Source organism: Elgaria multicarinata, chromosome 23 (assembly GCF_023053635.1).
Source record: "Elgaria multicarinata webbii isolate HBS135686 ecotype San Diego chromosome 23, rElgMul1.1.pri, whole genome shotgun sequence".
NCBI lineage: Eukaryota > Metazoa > Chordata > Lepidosauria > Squamata > Anguidae > Elgaria > Elgaria multicarinata.
In genome coordinates, this window is record NC_086193.1 from 5,311,061 (window position 1) to 5,330,350 (window position 19,290).

Sequence of the window (19,290 nt, forward strand, 5' to 3'; positions counted from 1 at the left end):
GCAAACGTCATTGGAAAATTTGGAGGGAAATGTGAATTTTGGAGAATAACTGAATTTAAGTTCACACATTGATTTTTTTAGGTAAGTTCAGAATTTAAATGTGAACTGACGGAATTTCTCCCCCATCGCCTAGTGTTCAAAGGCAGATGACAACTTATTTATCATTATTATTGCATTTATATCCCGCCTTTTTTCCTCTAAGGAACCCACGGCGGCGTACATAATCCTCAAGCCAAAGCATTTGTGGCTTAAATGTGGCGTTACCTCTGGGCATGTACAAAGTGCTTTTACACCCGCACTGTGCAGCTGTAGCTGGTTCCCACGCACTTCGGAGTTAAGGAGGACAGCTTCCTTCTAGGGCAGATGCATGATTTATTGATTTTAGATTTATTATGTTTGGCGGTTTAGAATAGAGCATTTTTAAAATAAATCAATAAATCCCTTTGCTTCCCCCCCCCCCCTTGCAAGAACTAACGCGGCTGTCCCACTGGGACGTTTCATTTTCATGTTTAAAATTTCCCTTTGGGGTTTGCTTTCTCTATGGCCCCTCCTGACTGACCTTCTCATGCCCACGGCACCTCCCTGCCTCTTTATTTGTTATTAAAAAATAAAACCAGAGGACCCAAACAGTGACGCAGATCGAGCATCCGGCTCGCGTTGGAGCAGAACAGCAAGACGTTGGCAAGCGCCTCCCCCCGCCCTGCATGTGTGTTTTGCACAGATGCGATGGTGCTGGGGGGGGGGTGAGCGTGGGAGGAGCAGACCCTTGTAAAATTGGCAGCGGGGGAGAGTGGTGAAGTGCTGAGGTTATGACCTCTCCCTGGGCAGGGAGGAGGGGAACAGCTGCTGTGTGGAGCGTTGGCGTCTCTGAGCCCCCCTCCTTTTTTTTTCTATTGGCAGAAGGCAGAGAACAAGGTCCCTTTCATTCAGCTCAGGATGTAAAAAACGGCAGAACTCTCAGGCTCCATCAATAATCCAATTCTCCACCCCTTTCCCGTCAATTTCATGGTTCGGAGTTTGCAGCAGCCATCTCAAAATGTTGAGGGACACACATCTCAACAAAGCACTCCCAGAGTGCATTAAGGGCATGTAGTTGGTTTTTTTAAAAATGCGTGTCATCTTAAGAAGCCAACTTAATTCTTGCTCTGAGGTTCTGAGAACATCAGAAGTGCCCTGATGCTGGATTAGACCATCTAGTCCAGCACTCTGTTCGCACAGGGGCCAACCAGCCAGGGACCAGCAAAGCAGGACCCTCCCGCCCATGTTCCCCAGCAGCTGGTGCACACAGGCTTATTGCCTCGAATACTTGAGATAGCACACAACCATCAGGGCTAGTAGCCATGGATGGCCTTCGCCTCCAGGAATTTATCCAACCCCCTTTTAACGCCATCCAGATGGGTGGCCGTCACGACATCTTGTGGCAGTGAGTTCCATAATTTAACTCTGCGCTGTGTGAAGTAGTCCTTCCTTTTATTTGTCCTGGATTTTATTTGCCCATCAGCCATCCAAATGGGTGGCCGTCACTACATCTTGTGGTAGTTCTAGGAGTGTATGGAAAATAAACTCTTTGGAGGGTGGGTGAATCTATTTGTAAAATGCTTAAAGGGAGCAGAGGGACTAGCTGTACTCCTTTGATTCTAAAAGAGTTAAAGAAGGGGTGTTTTTTTGGTGGGAAGGTTGAGCCTTGCTTTGCAGCAATTCCCCTGCTCCCCAAAAATCATATTTATTGCTGCTTCAAGATGTGATCTAGCTGCTCCGATTCAGAGGGCTAAGAAAGGGGGGATTGAGAAGGTTGAAGTCAAAGTGGGTGTGGGGTGTGGGGTGGGGAAGTGTTGGTTGACAGCCAGGGAAAGGATTTGTGAGCGAATTGGCAGAGGTGAGAAAAATCCACGCATATAGAAAACCAGCCTGTCAGGGCTCCTATGCTCCCTGACATGCTAGTCTTCCATCTGTGGGGAATCGACTTATATTTTTGTCTAGACGAGCACTCAGTCGTGTGAACCGATTGGTGGCGTGTGTTTCTTAACATAAAGGCCAGCCAAGTGTCTGGTGTGGGATTATGTGAGGTTGAAAAAAAAAAGTCTGTGAAGATTGTGGGTCTTCACTGGTTGGTTTGTATGTATGAGACAGCAGCTTGGATTATCTTTGCTGTTAATCTCTTTCCCCCCTCTTAATGTTACTTCTGCTGCATAATCTACTTTGATTGTATGTATAAAATCTATATTATAGAGCATTAATTGACCTGCCATCTGTCAGGGATGCTTTAGGGTGGATTCCTGCATTGAGCAGGGGGTTGGACTAGATGGCCTTGTAGGCCCTTTCCAACTCTGCTATTTTATGATTCTATGATTCCTTGCAAATATTATTCTAAATTCATTAGTTCGGCCTTCCCCAAACTGGTGTTCTCCAGATGTACTTGACTATTTATTTGTCTTTATTTATTTTATTTAAAATATTTATATCCCGCCCTATATCACTAAGAACTCAGGGCAGCGTACAGGTAAAAACATACACTAGAAAACAATAAATATACACAGTTAAAAATAAATTAAACCATGATCCAAGTTAAAACAATATATAATTTAAAAGCAATAGATACAGTTAAAAGCAATAGACTACAATTCCCAGTATCCACGGTCAGCCATGGGGAGGGGAGAAATTTGTTCAGTCTGCATTTTCATACCCGTGTAGCTTAATTTCAATTTTTCGAACCACTATGTGAACCAAAACAAAGTTACCCATTGAAATGTTGCAGTTCTCGAAATGTTGCAGTGCGGTTCTCCAGTCAAAGAAACAAAAGTGTACAAGCATGTATATATTAGGGGAAATAACATTAAAAATGCATTATATGGGGGGAATTGCTTGCAAAGGTTTATGCTAGGCAAAAATGCCTACCAGAATGTTCGTGAGGTTTCATTTAAACTTAAAAAAAAAAAAAATCTAAAAGTTCGAGATGTGAATTTGAGACTGGAAAAACGAGAGCTCAGAATTGACAGATGCAACACATCTGAGGTGCACCAGGGTGTGGAAGGTTGTGTTTGACGAAGATGTAATTATTTCGCAACTCGACATGCATAATTGCCCAGTTTACGGGCTTTTTGCACGTAACAGCAGCATTCTGCAGCAAATTGTGGGTTAATTAACTCACGATTTGCGGTGAAAGGGGGCACTCCCAGTTTTGCAATAACAGCCTACAAACACCCTGTTCGTAGGCTGTTAGTGTGACATCCAAACCGGGACACTTTGGGTTATTCATGGGTTAAACAACCCGAAGTTAACCTAAGAACAAACCATGGGTTAACTTCGGGTTGTTATGTGCAAACCAGGTGATATTCATGCTAAAGGACTTAAACCATTGATTGTACATTACTTGTCTGCTCAAACTACCTGAACCGGCTCAACACTGACTTAATCTCTCCCCCAATTTCCCCCCTTTTCATTTCAAGATCATTGAGAAGCGTCTCGGACACATCCGAAGTCGGGTCTTCCGTGAAGTCGAGATGCTCTATCAATGCCAAGGACATAGGTACCAGTGGGGATAGACTATTTCTCTAGGTGTGGGGAGGATCATCCTCGCTCCCCAAATCTATTTTGGGGTGCTATCGCTCAGTCACAACTTTGGCCAGCTCAGATCTACGCCCTAACCCTGCCATAGAGGAGTTTTTCAAATCTCTGCCCGCGAACCCTAACACATCGCATGGTTAACTGGCCTTCTCAGTGGTGGCCCCCTAATTATGGAATGATCTCCCCGACGAGGCTCGCCGGGAGCCAACAGTTATCTTTTCGGCGCCAGGTCAAGACTTTTCTCTTCTCCCAGGCACTTAACAGCATTTAACAACGCTGAGTTTGTTTTTTAACAGACTTCAGAAATGTTGTTTTAAAACGGATACTGTTGTTTTTATAGTCTTGTTTTTATGTTTTTGACGGTTTAAAATTTTTGTCTACTTTTTAATGCTCACGGTTTTTAACTGTTGTAAACAGCCCAGAGAGCTTCGGCTATGGGGTGGTATATAAATGTAATAAATAAATAAATAAACTTGTGAATTTCAGCGATGGGTTAGGGTGGATTTGATTTAAATCAATTTGATTTAAATCACTACTCAGAAAGACTCGATTTAATCATGTGACTCCCCCCCCAAAAAAGTGCACTCTATTCATTGAATTTTTTGAAACTTAGCACTTAAGAGGTAAAGTTCTGTGTACATAGATTTGCAAAGGCACAACGGGACTGTGATCCCTGCAGACCCAAATTCGCCGTTTTGAGAACTGTCAAACCAAACATCTGTGATAATAATATCTTCTAGAAAGAAAAAAATTGCCCCATCATCTTACAGAAACCTCTGGAAGAGCATGACACGGCGAGTGCCTTCATGGAATTCATTCACCCCCAAATTTAAACGTTGCAGGAATATACAGCCTCGTGCGGCACCATTAAAAACGAATCCTTATTTCATGATGAATAACCTTTGCACTATAATGTATCTTAAATAGAAAACTTCTCTTTAGACAGATTTTTTCCTCCAAAAGCATTTTATTAAAAAAAAAATATCCATTTTTTTAAAGAAATCGTTTATTTTTATCCACCCTGGCAATGGGGGACTTTGATGGCTTGGAAAGTGGGCTGGATAAATTGACAGTCCAGGATGGCTTTATGCTGTGATGTTGAACCTCAGGCCACATCTGGCGTGCCCTGTGTTCCAGATGTGGGTCACATCCCTTTCCTGGGTTGGGTCCAGTGGAAGTGATGGGTCCGATGTCAGTGGGGCAGTGCATCTGCTCCGGATTTCAGTCAGTCAGGACACTGAAGGAGCCATGACTGAAACCCAGAACGGACTCACCACCCCACGGACATCAAAGCCCCCAGCCTCCACTGGGTTTGGCAAAGTTCTCTAAAATGTTGAAACACGTAAGGCTTCGTTCTCTTCCGTCAGTCCTATCCAGCGGAATTTTAGGATGTTTTTAGAATGTTTTTAGGATGTTTTTAACACTGTATACCACGTTCTTAATTCAGTTTTATGTATTTTATATTGACTGTTCCCCGCCTCGATCCAAATGGAGAGGCGGGTAAGAAATTATTATTAATTATTATTATTATTAATAATAATAATTACGCCTACAGTGTACTCCTTCCGTCGTCAGCTGAAGACCTTTTTTTATTATTATTTTCTCAGTATTTTAACCCGTAATTTGACTTAAATTTAAACTTTGCGGTTTTAATTCCATTGTCTCAATTTTTGCCGTGTGGTTTTTATCCTGGTTGTGCTTTTTGGATTGTGTTTTTGTATTTGCGTTTTTAAATTGTGGGTTGTTTTATTCTATGCTCTTCATGGTTTTAGTTTTTGCGAACCGCAAAAGAGAGCTTCGGCTATTGGGCGGCATAAAAATGTAATAATAATAATATTAATAATAATAATTAATAATAATAATAATAATAATAATAATAATTCATTATTGGCAGTCAGGGGTGAAGCTAAAATTAGGCAGGCATTTGGGGTATTTGGCTGTGTCCCCATATGTCTGTATCCTCGCTCTCCACTAGACCGCGATGCTCAAGAGGCCCTCTGTAATTGAATTTGGTCCTTGGGCTGAAAGCGGTTCGGCGCCTTCGCCTCAATTTTCGGGGGCTGAACACCAGGTGTTGCGTAACGCAACCAGGCCTGTGAGGGAGGCGGGTGGCCTCCACGGCCCGGTTGCCAGCCTCCCGGCGGCGTTTCCTCAGCCCCTGAGAGGAAGCAGGATGCTGACCCCACAGGGTCGTTGTGTTCGCATCTGCGGGAAGCTGAAATTGTGTGCGGAGCTGTACCCGGGCTAATTTCTGTCCTTCTCCTCTCTCTCTTTATGGTCTTCTCTTTATGGTAGGAACATCTTGGAGCTAATAGAGTTCTTTGAAGAGGAGGACCGATTCTACCTCGTGTTTGAAAAGATGAGAGGAGGCAAGTAGATCAGGAGAGTGTCTTTTACGGGAGGGTTTTGCGGCGATAGCCTTAACGCATCTGGAGGGCTTCAGGTTGGGGGAGGCCATGGCCCTGTTGGCTGGGAATTATGGGAACTGTAGTCCACACCTGGAGGGCATCGGGTTGGGGAAGGCAATTTTTAAGTTGGCTGGGAATTATGGGAACTGTAGTCCACACCTGGAGGGCATCGGGTTGGGGAAAGCAATGGCCACGTTGGTTGGGAATTATGGGAACTGTAGTCCACCCCTGGAGGGCATCGGGTTGGGGAAGGCAATGGCATTATTGGCTGGGAATTATGGGAACTGTAGTCCACACCTGGAGGGCATTGGGTTGGGGAAGGCAATGGTCCTGTTGGCTAGGAATGATGGGAACTGTAGTCCACCCCTGGAGGGCATCGGGTTGGGGAAGGCAATGGTCCTGTTGGCTAGGAATGATGGGAACTGTAGTCCACACCTGGAGGGCATCGGGTTGGGGAAGGCAATGGCCACGTTGGTTGGGAATTATGGGAACTGTAGTCCGCACCTGGAGGGCATCGGGTTGGGGAAGGCAATGGCCACGTTGGTTGGGAATTATGGGAACTGTAGTCCGCACCTGGAGGGCATTGGGTTGGGGAAGGCAATGGTCCTGTTGGCTGGGAATGATGGGAACTGTAGTCCGACCCATATGGAGGTGCCCTTCCAGGATAGGGAAGGCTGTTTCTAGAACCTCCTCTTCCCTAACGTAGCTGTCTTTCCCCCATTCCAGGCTCCATCTTAACCCACATTCATCGTCGGCGCCATTTCAACGAGCTGGAGGCCAGCACGGTGGTACACGACATTGCCAGTGCCCTTAACTTCTTGCACAATAAAGGTGGGTCAAATTGGGGGGAGGCGGGGGGTTGTACCCCCTTGGGAAGTGCTGGGGGCCTTTGTTGATTCTTGGAGACTTCGTTTCCACTTTTTAGAATGGAGGACAACTGCACAAATGTCAGGAAGGGGGGGAGGGCATCTGGGGGGGTGGATGTGCCCCACCCACCCCAGCTTCTGGACCCTCGGACCGGATGATAGCCAGTCTGGGATTGTGGTGAGAACGCATAGTCAGAAAGTCAAGGAGTCAAGCGCTTTTCTCCCTCTCCCCAAACATGAGAACTCGGGTGTCACTTCGTAAAAGGCTTGGGGCTCAGGACAGACAAACTGGACCGCGGAACTGAACTTGTTGAGCTCTGCCGCAAGATGCGATTGCCGTCGAGGGGTTCTTTAGTGGACGGCGGGGGAGCGGGGAGGACTAACGAAATCACCCCTGCTCCAGGAGGCTTTGAAAAACAGTCAACTAGTTGGTAATGAAGCTTAAGGGGGCCGGGGGCCTCTCTGCTCCCCATTCTTTAAGCACTGGGCTGTTGGCTCTGTGAGTTCCAGCAAACATCTAGCTGTCCCCTGTCGGAAACAGTGCACTAGGTTAGATGGAACTTCGGCTTTAATCCAGCAGGCAGGAGTTACCAGCTCACAAACTCGACGAGTTTGCTCTTTTTAACAGTCCCTATCCCAGCCTTCCCCAATCTGGCTCTGTCGGGAAGCACTGGGGAGTATGGGAGTCGTAGTCCAACCCCTCCAGATGCCACCAGGTTGGGGAAGTCGGCTCTATTCCAAGCTAGTTCCTGTTTCCATTTCCTTGCAGTTAAAAATAAAAAAAAAGGTTTCTGGGATGTCTGCAAAGAGTGCCGAGCTTTTTAAAGCTGATTAAATCTTCGTTTTCTAATTTCTCGTTTCTTTTTTTTTTTTTTACAGGAATAGCACATAGAGATTTAAAACCAGAAAATATTCTCTGTGAGAGTTCCAATCAGGTAAGCCTTTGTTTAAGAGTGTGCTTCCCCTGTGAGGGAAGGTTACAACAGTTTGGATTGTTCATCTTGGGGGGGGGGGAAGGAGTGTTACACTATGGAACTCACTACCACATGATGTAGTGACAGGCACCAATTTGGATGGCTTGAAAAGGGGGTTGGATAAATTCCTGAAGGAGAAGGCTATCATTGGTGTGTCGCCATATCCTGCTTTTGGGGTCCTGGTCAACAGCTGGTTGGCCTCTGTGTGATGAAAATGCTTGGTCTGAACTTGCAGGCCTCTTCTAATGTTCTTAATTCACTGCTGCGGGATGTGGCAATTAATGTTTTCATTCTGGGGTAGGCAGTTTCCAGGGCTCCAATACTAGTCGGATGTTGTATAATGAGGATGGCTGGTGTACTGGTTTGGGTTCTGGTTTTGGCCTATAAAGCCTTACAGGCCTTGGGGCCACCATACCTGACGGAACGCCTCTCCTGACATGAACCTACCCCTGTACTACGCTCAGCATCTAACGTCCTCCTCCGAGTGCCTATTCTGAGGGAAGCTCGGAGTATGGCAACAAGGGAGAGGGCCTTTTCAGTGGTGGCCCCGCAATTGTGGAATGATCTCCCTGACGAGGCTCACCTAGCGCCAACATTGTTATCTTTTCGGCGCCTTTCTCTTCTCCCAGGCATTTAACAACATATGCTGAGTTTGTTTTTAACGGACCCCAGAATAGCTGTTTTTATAAGGATGCTGTTGTTGTTTTTTATGCTTTTTATGTTTTTAAACTTTGTATATTTGTTTTTTAACGTTCACTGTTTTTAACTGTTGTAAACCGCCCAGAGAGCTTCGGCGATGGGGCGGGATATAAATGCAATAAATAAATAATACTGGTGCTATACTAAATCTTCACTCTGCGGTAGATTAACGGGTGACTTCTTCTTTTCCTCGGTGTCTGCCATGCCAGGTTTCCCCGGTGAAAATCTGTGATTTCGATTTAGGAAGTGGGATCAAGCTGAACGGCGACTGTTCTCCAATCTCCACCCCTGAATTGCTCACTCCGGTAAGTCCCTGTAAGGAGAAATTCACTTAGAATCATAGAACAGCAGAGTTGGAAGGGGCCTACAAGGCCATCAAGTCCAACCCCCTGCTCAATGCAGGAATCCACCCTAAAGCATCCCTGACAGACGCTTGTCCAGCTGCCTCTTGAAGGCCTCTAGTGTGATAAGAGAGGGGTGCAATTTTTAAAATGGTGTGTGGAAGGAGAGTTTTACTGGGGCTTACCCAGTGAAATTGACAGGGTTGGTAGGTTTTAAAACCGGTGGGGACTCTCTGGTGAAATTGACACTCGGCTTCTTAAATAGGCTTGTATATAACTGTTCACCGGAATCACATCTTAATGTCAGGTATAGGTGGAAGGCCGGCCTTGTACCTAGTGGCTAGATTTATTAGGAAATGGTTTGAGAATATCAGACGCTCTCTGCAGGCTTATCTCTGTAAGAAGTTCCCATGGGAGTATCTGGTTCACGGCCTTGAAGGGGTTGGTTCGCTGGGAACTTCAGAGAGTTTTGGGAAAGGTGGGGTCCGCTTTTCGAAATGGGTTGGAACATCCCGCCCTCCTGGCACGTGGGCGTGGTTTACAGGTCAGAGGACCTGTCGGTCCGGGTGGCTTTGAATATTTATTTTTGGACTGGCCTAAGTTTTGTGTGAGCAAGTAATCTTGATTTGCAAGGTTGCACACTGGCTGGGAGCATGCTGATAGCGATTTATTTATTTATATATTTATTGCCATTTTTACACCGGCCAATAGCCGAAGCTCCCTGGGCGGTTCACAAAAATTAAAACCCTTCAAAGTATACAAAACATGACGTAAAATGCAATATAAAAGCACAACTGGGATAAAACCAGCAACAGTGGTTCCTTTGAGCCTGATTCCAATCTGGCTTCACTTCTGCGGAGACGTACAACCTGAAATCTGCTAACTGTGTTCTGGATGGGGTTGCACTCCCTCTGAAGGAGCAGGTTCGTAACTTGGGGGTTCTCCTAGAACCATCTCTGTCACTTGAGGCCCAGGTGGCCTCGGTGGCACGGAGTGCTTTCTACCAACTCCGATTGGTGGCCCAGCTATGCCCCTATCTGGACAGGGATAACCTAGCTTCAGTCGTCTGTGCTCTGATAACCTCCAAATTAGACTACTGCAATGCCCTCTACATGGGGCAGCCTTTGAAGACAGTTCGGAAAGCTGCAGCTTGTGCAAAATGCAGCGGCCAGATTGATAACCGGAACCAGAAGGTTCGATCATATAACACCGATTCTGGCCCGCTTGTATTGGCTGCCTGTACATTTCCGAGCCCAATTCAAGGTGATGGTTTTAACTTATAAAGCCTTACATGGCTTGGGACCACCATACCTAAGGGAACGCCTCTCCCGACACGAACCTACCCGTCCACTGCGCTCAACATCTAAAGTCCTCCTCCGAGTGAAGCTCGGAGGATGGCAACAAGGCAGAGGGCCTTTTCAGTGGTGGCCCCCTAATTATGGAATGATCTCCCCGATGAGTCCCGCCTGGCGCCAACGTTGTTATCTTTTCAGCGCCAGGTCAAGACTTTTCTCTTCTCCCAGGCATTTAATGGCATTTAACAACATGTGCTGAGTTTGGGTTTTTGTTTGGTTTTTAACGGACCCCAGAACCGTTGTTGTTTAAATGAATACTGTTGTTTTTATATTTTTGATGGTTTTAAATTTTGTATACTTCTTAATGTTCAACGTTTTTAACTTTTGGAAACTGCCCAGAGAGCTTCGGCTATGGGGCGGGATATAAATTCAATAAATAAATAAATAAATTGTGTGTCTCAGTGGTCCAAAGTAGATGAACATGGAGGTTGTGGGTTCAAATTTTACTTCTTCTCCAATTACGGACTGCCCCATTATCCAAGATAATTCCAAATCTTTGTTTCCCTTCTGTGAAACGGGCTGAGAAAAGTAACTTACCTTTATAGGTTAAATTTCTACAGATTTGGACCTGAGAGAAACTCTCTCTTTTGGTCGGCCTATGTCCTTTTGAGATTTATTTTCCCAGGCAGTGAAGATTTTGGTTGTATTTTTTAGCTGGTTGAATTGTTCTTATGCCTCTCAGCTTGACTGTATTTATATTTAGGTTTTATACTGCTTTTATTGTGTTGAATATTTGATTTTTTTGATAAATGCTGACCTAAAACCCTCCTTTTTGGATGAAGGCATGGTCTATATATTTTTGGAAGAAATAAATAGGATCGCCTCATGAGATCAATTTGATGATGGTTTTGTGTGCTGTTGTTAAGTTAAGGCTTCAGTTTTTGCGCGTCTGCTTTCCTCAGGAACTCCTGAGAATGGTGGCTCACTGCGCCAGATTTTATTCGGCTTTTTCAGATGTCTCGTAATGTCCTACTTTGCATTCTCTACCAGCCCTCTTCCCTGCTGCTGATTTTACTACTTTCGTTTTGGAGCGCAGAATTGCGACGTGCACATGTGTACCAGATTTCGTGCCAACAATTCAGTGTACTCTGTGTCAGAGACAAATTTCAAACGGCATATTTTTGAACCGGGACAAAAATATTTTTTGTTGTTGTTGAAACTGGTAAAAAGATATTAAACTTGCTAAGAAGTATGAGGGAGAAATTTGTTCAGTTCGCAATTCATTCAGGTCACCTTGCCGAGTTTTGCATGTTCGAACCGCTACACGAAACAAAACTCAGTTATTCTTCAAAATTCTCCCTTCGCTGAATTTTGCAAGGAAAGGGCATGCACTTGCTATTTTCCTGGCTTTTGTGAAGTTTTTCTCCCCCAGTCAAAAAGGTTGAACTTATCATAGAATCATAGAATAGCAGAGTTGGAAGGGGCCTACAAGGCCATCTAGTCCAACCCCCTGCTCAATGCAGGAATCCACCCTAAAGCATCCCTGACAGATGGTTGTCCAGCTGCCTCTTGAATGGCTGCCTCTTGAATGCGTCTTAAACCTCCTAAGATTTAGTTCTTGGCAGAGCTATAAGGGGAAATATGCTGCTATTTTTTTTTTATTTTGCTCCACCTGCTTTTGATCTTGGCACTGAACACCACTGGAATGTGCCTCATTATCCGAAATAAAATTCGCTCTTTGTGCTCAAATTGTATTAGGCGGAACCACATTTAAGAAATGCACCATTGCTTGCAGAAATGTGTCGTGTAGGCAAAAAGGCATACAAAAATGCTTGTATTTATTTATTTTATTTATTTCATTTCTATACCGCCCAATAGCCGAAGCTCTCTGGGCGGATCACATGAGAAATGGGAAAAGAAAGCTTATAATTGTTCAATTGAACTATAATATATATATTGCATTTTTATACCGCCCAATAGCTGAAGCTCTCTGGGCGGTTCACAAAAATTAAAACCACTCAAAGTATAAAACAAACAGTATAAAAACATGATATAAAATGCAATATAAAAGCACAACCAGGATAAAATCAGCAGCCGTGCAGAAATACTGATTTAAAATACAGATTCAAAACAGCCAAGTTAAAATTAAATTTATAGACTGTAAAAATGCTGAGATAATTAAAAAAAGGTCTTCACCCGGCGTCTGAAAGAATATAGTGTAGGGGCCAGGCAAACCTCCTTAGAGAGCTAATTCCACAGCCGGGGTGCCACAGCAGAGAAGGCCCTGCTCCTGGTTGGACAATCTGAACTTTGGAGAAATTCTCAAAGCTTGAGAAGAACTGAGCTTACAGTTGGAAAAACGAGAAACGGAGGAAAACTGAATAGCAAAGCGATCCCCATGAAAAGTGCTATGGTGGACAGTAGAATTGTAGAGGTCCTCAGAGGTCATCCAGCTCACCCAACCCGCTGCCCTCTAGAAGTTTTGGATGTCAACACCCATCACCCCCACCAGCATGGCCAATGGTAAGAAATGCTGGGAATTGCAGGATGTGGGAAATCTGTTGTGGAGACGTTGTTTTCCTTTGAAAGTGTGTGTTGTTGGGACAGTGGGAAGGGGAGGGAAGCTGGAATTTTAACTTGAAATGTAGAATGGTGCCCTGAGTTTGCACACCAAATATTGCCCTGTCTCAGTGCTGGATCAGCTTGGATCCTTGCCTTGCACGCTGCGGCTTGGCGGAATCAGCTGGTGTTGCGTTTGGATTACATAATGCTCTTAAATTCCTCCTTTCCAAGTGCGCCAGCCTGGCTGGTTTTAACTGTGCCGTGGCTCTCCCTAAGCCGAGGGAGGTGCCGTCCATTCTCTCTCTCTGAGCCAGTGTGGAGGAAGTTGAAAAATTTGCCCTTAGCAACAGCTCAGCGGATTGGCTGGCAGGCCGAGGGTGGCGGGTCCCCCCTCCCTCCGTCTCCCTCCTCCCCGCACCCCCTCCTTTAGTGTGGGAGGTGAGGAGGTTTGCAGAAGTGGGTCAGGCGAGCCTTGCATGTGGGGCACTGGGAGGAAGGAGACTGCGCCGGCCTTGGCTCACATTGCATAGCCAGGCTGGCTGTGGGGCTTCGGTTTGGTTGCACGGTTTAAAGGGCAAGGCGCGTTGCGTGGGTTTGAGGCCGCCGTCTCTAACCGGGGACGACGACGACGGCATTCCAGATGTGTCACATCTGGAGGGCACCCGGACGGGGAAAGTGGGTTTAAGGGAGCAGGCGACCGGTTGAATTCTAGCTTGCGTTTCCTCTGCACCGCTGAAAAGAAACGGCTTCCGTCTCTTTCCCCCAGTCTTATATTACACGAAGGAAGATAAACTGCTTCTCCTTTTTCCCCCTTTCACTTCTACTCGTCTCTGCATCTGTTCCAGCTCTTGCTCTGAGTTTGCCTTCCCCCCCGCCCGCCCGCCCGCCCCCCGGGCATGCTCAGACACGCGTGAAAATTGCCCCGTACATCTGTGCTGAGTTTGAACTTCTGCGGAATTCTCACTCCCTTTTGTAACATTTCCAGCAAGGGCGATTGGATGTGCAGGGGATTGGCCGATTTGCTGAGGGGGGGGGGGAGAGGGATCATTTGCAAAGACCACCCCTCCATCTACTCACTCAGCACAGAGCAAATGCCCCCTACTCATTTCAATAGGGAGGGGAGCCCCAACTGTACATATCCTATTATTATTATTATTATTATTATTATTATTATTATTATTATTATTATTTACATTGGGCGGTTTACAAAAGTTAAAAACAAATGAGTAAATTGCTAAATGAGTAAAGTTCAAACTATAGCTGAGCTTTCCCAATCTGATGCCCCAGAGAGGGCCTACACCGGCACGGCTGATGGTCAGGGATGATGGGACTTGTAAACCAAAAACACTTGGAGGTCACAGGTTGGAGAAGGCCTTTGAATGCCACACGTGCATGGAACGTGTTGGCGCCGATCTCTGGGAGAGGGTGGCGAAGAAAGGCACTCTGTCCATGCTCAATGGCACCCTTTCGTTAAAAACATAAGACGTGCCCTGATGCTGGATCAGACCAAGGGTCCATTTAGTCCAGCGCTCGGTTCACACAGTGGCCAACCAGCCATCGGCCAGGGATGGACAAGCAGGACATGGTGCAACAGCACTCTCCCACCCATGTTCCCCAGCAACTCGAATACTGGAGATAGCACACAACCGTCAGGGCTAGTAGCCCTGGATAGCCTTTGCCTCCAGAAATTTCTCCAACCCCCTTTTCAAGCCGTCCAGATGGGTGGCCATTCCTACATCTTGTGGTAGTGAGTTCCATAATTTAACTCTGTGAAGAAGTCCTTCCTTTTGTCAGTTGGGAGAGGGTGGCGAAGAAAGGCACTCTGTCCATGCTCAATGGCACCCTTTCGTTAAGAACATCAGAAGTGCCCTGATGCTGGATCAGACCAAGGGTCCATCTAGTCCAGCACTCGGTTCACACAGTGGCCAACCAGGGATGAACAAGCAGGACATGGTGCAACAGCACCCTTCCACCCATGTTCCCCAGCAACTCGAATACTGGAGATAGCACACAACCGTCAGGGCTAGTAGCCCTGGATAGCCTTCGCCTCCAGAAATTTCTCCAACCCCCTTTTCAAGCCGTCCAGATCGGTGGCCGTCCCTACATCTTGTGGGCGTGAGTTCCATCATTTATAACTCTGCGCTCTGTGAAGAAGTCCTTCCTTCAGTCCGGGATCTCCCACCCGTCAGTTGGGAGAGGGCGGCGAAGAAAGGCACTCTGTCCGTGCTCAGCGGCGCCCTTTCTTTGCCATCGTTCCCCGTAGATTCTAGGGCAGCACTTTCTCGACAAACTGCCCGCGTGGGGCTTTTCTCTTGGCGTTGACCGATCTGGAAAGGAGGGTGGCTGGTGTTCAGCAGCTGAAAAGAGGCCCTTAAATATGGATTTTGCCAAAGGTTCAACACGCTGACGTAGGGCCAGCTGTGGCTGTGCATGCCAAAGGTTGGTTTAGGAACGGCCGGCCCCACTGCTTGCCGGTTGGGCAAGTTTTCAGCAATGTTTTGCCCAGCCCTGCCCTTCTGAGGTTTTGTCCGGGTCAGAAGTGATTATTATGGTTGTAATTTCGTGAAAGGGAAGGGCAGCGTCGGACAGCTGATGCAACCGCCGTGCAAACAAGCACCAGGCCGGTTCAATCCAGCGTCGCTTGGGGACAGGAGAGGCTGAACTCGGTGCCTTGCGTGTGGCGTGATGGGGTGGGCGGGGGGGGGGGGAATTCCTGCTGCTCCAGCCGCTGCTGTTACCCCTTGTATACTTTCACCTCTTAGCGGGAAGGTCTGTTTACGGTGAGAAGGAAAGAGGGAGGGGAGCATGCCCCAATTCGCCCCAGTTTGGACCTCTGCCCCGGAATGCATAAAGCGAGGACAAAGGCAAGGGTTCCGTTGAGCATATGAAGAGCGCCCTTTTCTTCAGCGCTGAGGAATTGCAGCCAAACCCCTGTCTTTTTGTCCACTGCCTCTTTCGGTTGAACGACCTGCCTTTCCTTGAGCAGAAATCCTATTTATTTCTTGATTGATTGAATTTATATCCCGCCCCATAGCCGAAGCTCTCTGGGCGGTTTGCAAAGGTTAAAAACAGTGAATGTTAAAAAGTATGCAAAATTTGAAACCATCAAAAATATAAAAAAAACAGTATGAAATGACAATATCCAGTTTAAAAAACAACAGTTCTGGGGCATATGTTGTTAAATGCTGTTCAATGCCTGGGAGAAGAGAAAAGTCTTGACCTGGCGCTGAAAAGATAACCATGTTGGCACCAGGCGAGCCTCATTGGAGAGATGATTCCATGATTGGGGGGCCACCACTGAAAAGGCCCTCTCCCTTACTAAGATTTTAAAATATAAATTTGCAACACACACACCCCGTCTGCAATGACGTCCTGGAAATCCTTCCCAGAATGCTTATAAGGCGTGAACTCTTTTATCTTTCAGCTTCTTGTATGACTGCATTCACGTGTGTATCTTCCCCACCGCTGCCTCCCCTGCCCTTTGTACATTTGGAAGCTCCTTGAGGGCGGGGGATTGTCCAAATCATTTATTTCATTTTATTTTGTTTTTTGTTATTAAGCCTTTTTCAGGAAGCTGCCCAAAAGTTGTTGTTGGGGAGGGGATAATAGAGCATATATTGATGGCTGCATTATCCCTCCCGCGCCTACAACGTTGTGCTGCTGAACGTGGGCACGGAGGCAGATAACCAGAGCTTTGTGAGGTAATGCTGTGTGTGATATGGAAACTCCCCGGGTTAAAGCCTGGAGGAGGCCTCATCATTTGTTGAGACTTTGATCTCTGGGGCCCCCGTTCTTCTCCTCCTCCTCCCCCCACACCAACCAGATAAACTTTTTCGTCTGCATGGCCTTTTTCTCCCTTCCATGCAAGAATTGCCCTGCTGGGTCTGACCAAAGGTCCAGGATTCTGTTGGCAACCGGACAGGCTCAGTGACGCAAGCAGAGTGCAAAAGCAATGCCCCAAGCCTGTGTGTGTGTTTTTTCCCAGCAGTGGTGCAGAGCGAGGAGGCCTGGAATACAAATGCATTCCTCCTAAGGTCCCAATCCTGCCTCCCAAATGGCCTGTTGTGCATTCCGTCCCCCATTCTGAAGGTTGAAATGCCTCTCTTAAGGCTTTAGTTCATGACAGTAAGAGCTTGAAGCTACTATATGCTGGGGCTTTTCTCCACGGCTTGTTTACCCCGACCTAAATGCGCATATTCGCGTTTCAGGACACATGACTCAGCCGTCCGTTCGCCGCAGCGCTGGGTTTTTAACCCGATAATGCGCACCGTCCGTTCGCGATTTACCGCGACTTTTGAATCATGCCCGAGTTTGCACCGCGTTATGGCGATGTGTCTTTGGGGGAGTTAAATCGGATTTTGACATGTGGGCGGGGCTTTGAGGGTAGGACAACGTGATTGGCCGATTTCCCACGAGTTGGCTGCCTCGTTCCGTCGCGCTGGTTTTAGTTTGAATTCTATGATTCTGCGGAGCTCCGCAGAGAAAGCTACTTAAACATTTTTATTATTATTATTATTTATTGCATTTCTATACTGCCCAATATCCGAAGCTCTCTGGGTGGTTCACAAAAAGAAAGAGGGAAAAACGGGCAGCCAGAGGAAGGAGACGTGTTCTGCTGCCTTGTTACTTTCGCTTTGTAGCCTCGTTCCTTTCCCTCTGCTGCCTTGTTCTTTTCACTTTGTAGCCTCATTCCTTTCCCTCTGCTGCCTCGTTCCTTCTGCTTTGTAGCCTCATTCCTTTCCCTCTGCTGCCTCTTTCCTTTTGCTTTGTAGCCTCATTCTTTTCCCTCTGCTGCCTCATCCCTTTCGCTTGGTAGTCTTGTTCCTTTCCCTCTGCTGCCTCGTTCCTTTCACTTTGTAGCCTCGTTCCTTTCGCTTTGTAGCCTCATTCCTTTCCCTCTGCTGCCTCATTCCTTTCCCTCTGCTGCCTCGTTCCTTTCCCTCTGTTGCCTCGTTCTCCCCCCCCTGCTCCCAGATTGTCTGTTCTATGAATCTGCGGAGCTCCGCTTATAAAATTTATAGCTTCGCTCTCTCCTCCGTAGCTTTGTATATGCGATAATGCGCATGGGCGCATTTATAACTCACTATAAAAAAAAATCTGGAAATAATTGCTGCTGCTGCTGCGGGGTGACACTCTTTACCTATATTCGAATCAATGAAAATTCGGGTTTATATTTAATGAGGAGCAATCCCGTTGTCCTATAGACGGGGGCCTGGTATTTTTTGTATTTGGGGCCCTGCCCTCTTTGTCTTCAACCCACTCACTATTGGGAATTTGGCCCTTGAGATGAAAGAGGTTGCCAGTAAATGCCGTTGCGGGGGAATTACAAGTATTATGAGGCGGGGAGAAAAATATCTCACCGTTTACGTAGCGCAAGCAGCTAGTCCCCAGGAAGAGAAAAATCTGCACTTGACATTTCCTGATTTTCCCCCCTTTGTGTCTTAAAACCTGTCTGTTTAAAGACGGGCACAATTGCATCTGGTTGACGCTGTCAGAATTCCGGTTACCCTTCGTAGCAGCCTTTCCTCCACTTGGTGCCCTTGGGATATTTCAGACGTCATGTTCCATCTGCCCCAGCCATTCCATCAGGAATGCTGGGGGTTGTAATCCAGAACTACTGGAGGGCAGGGCTGGGCAAAGCTGGTAATAGGCCTGGGCGAAATGAGAAACGTAGGCCCCCGTTTCAGACTGCCCATTAAGTATTTTGTAATCCGTTCTAAATACATATGAACTGGAACGATTTGTAAGGAAAGGTGGTGGCCATCCCATTTATTCAAGACGTATATAAGACATCACTTCTTCACACTCAGAAATGCGTTACGTGCTTTTCTTGGGGCAAATTCATCAACAGCAACAGAAAAATCAAGCCACTTTGCCTTGTCAATGTTAATAAATTAACAAATCTTTGCCTCTACCAGGGGGACTCAGAGTAGGACCCCTCAAAGTGGTAGGCCCATGCCAACTGGCCCCACTGCCCCCCCCCTCTACCCAGTCCGGCTGGAGGGCACCGGATTGGGGGAGTATCAATCTGCCTGGTCCTTCCCACATGGCTCCTCCTACACAAGCCAGGAAGCCTCCATCCGGTTTAATGAGTATTTTGTCTGCCCCGGGTTCCACCCCTTTCCTAATACCGCAGGGCTCAGTCCTGGGCCCAGTGCTCTCCAACATTTTCATTAATGATTTGGACGAGGAGGTGCAGGGAACGCTGATCAAATTTGCAGATGACACAAAATTGGGTGGGATAGCGAATACCCTGGAAGACAGAAACAAACTTCAAAGGGATCTAGATAGGCTGGAGTGCTGGGCTGAAAACAACAGAATGAAATTTAATAGGGATAAATGCCAAGTTCTACATTTAGGAAATAGAAACCACAGGCACAGTTACAAGATGGGGGATACTTGGCTCAGCAATACTACAAACGAGAAGGATCTTGGAATTGTTGTAGATCACAAGCTGAATAGGAGCCAAGAGTGCGATATGGCTGCAAGAAAGGCCAATTGGCTGCATTAATAGAAGTATAGCTTCCAAATCGCGTGAGGTACTGGTTCCTCTCTATTCGGCCCTGGTTAGGCCTCATCTA

The 19,290-nt window shown here is 46.6% G+C and overlaps 1 protein-coding gene across 1 annotated transcript in view; it reads left to right on the forward strand.

Moving 5' to 3' along the window:
- The window catches only part of MKNK2 (MAPK interacting serine/threonine kinase 2), a 48,952-nt gene that overhangs the window by 20,319 nt on the left and 9,343 nt on the right, over window positions 1–19,290 (forward strand). Inside the window, exons 6-10 of the mRNA XM_063147198.1 lie at window positions 3,447–3,526; window positions 5,860–5,933; window positions 6,699–6,803; window positions 7,718–7,773; window positions 8,721–8,816. Coding sequence (XP_063003268.1) covers window positions 3,447–3,526; window positions 5,860–5,933; window positions 6,699–6,803; window positions 7,718–7,773; window positions 8,721–8,816 — 411 coding nt within the window. The remainder of the gene's footprint in view (window positions 1–3,446; window positions 3,527–5,859; window positions 5,934–6,698; window positions 6,804–7,717; window positions 7,774–8,720; window positions 8,817–19,290) is intronic.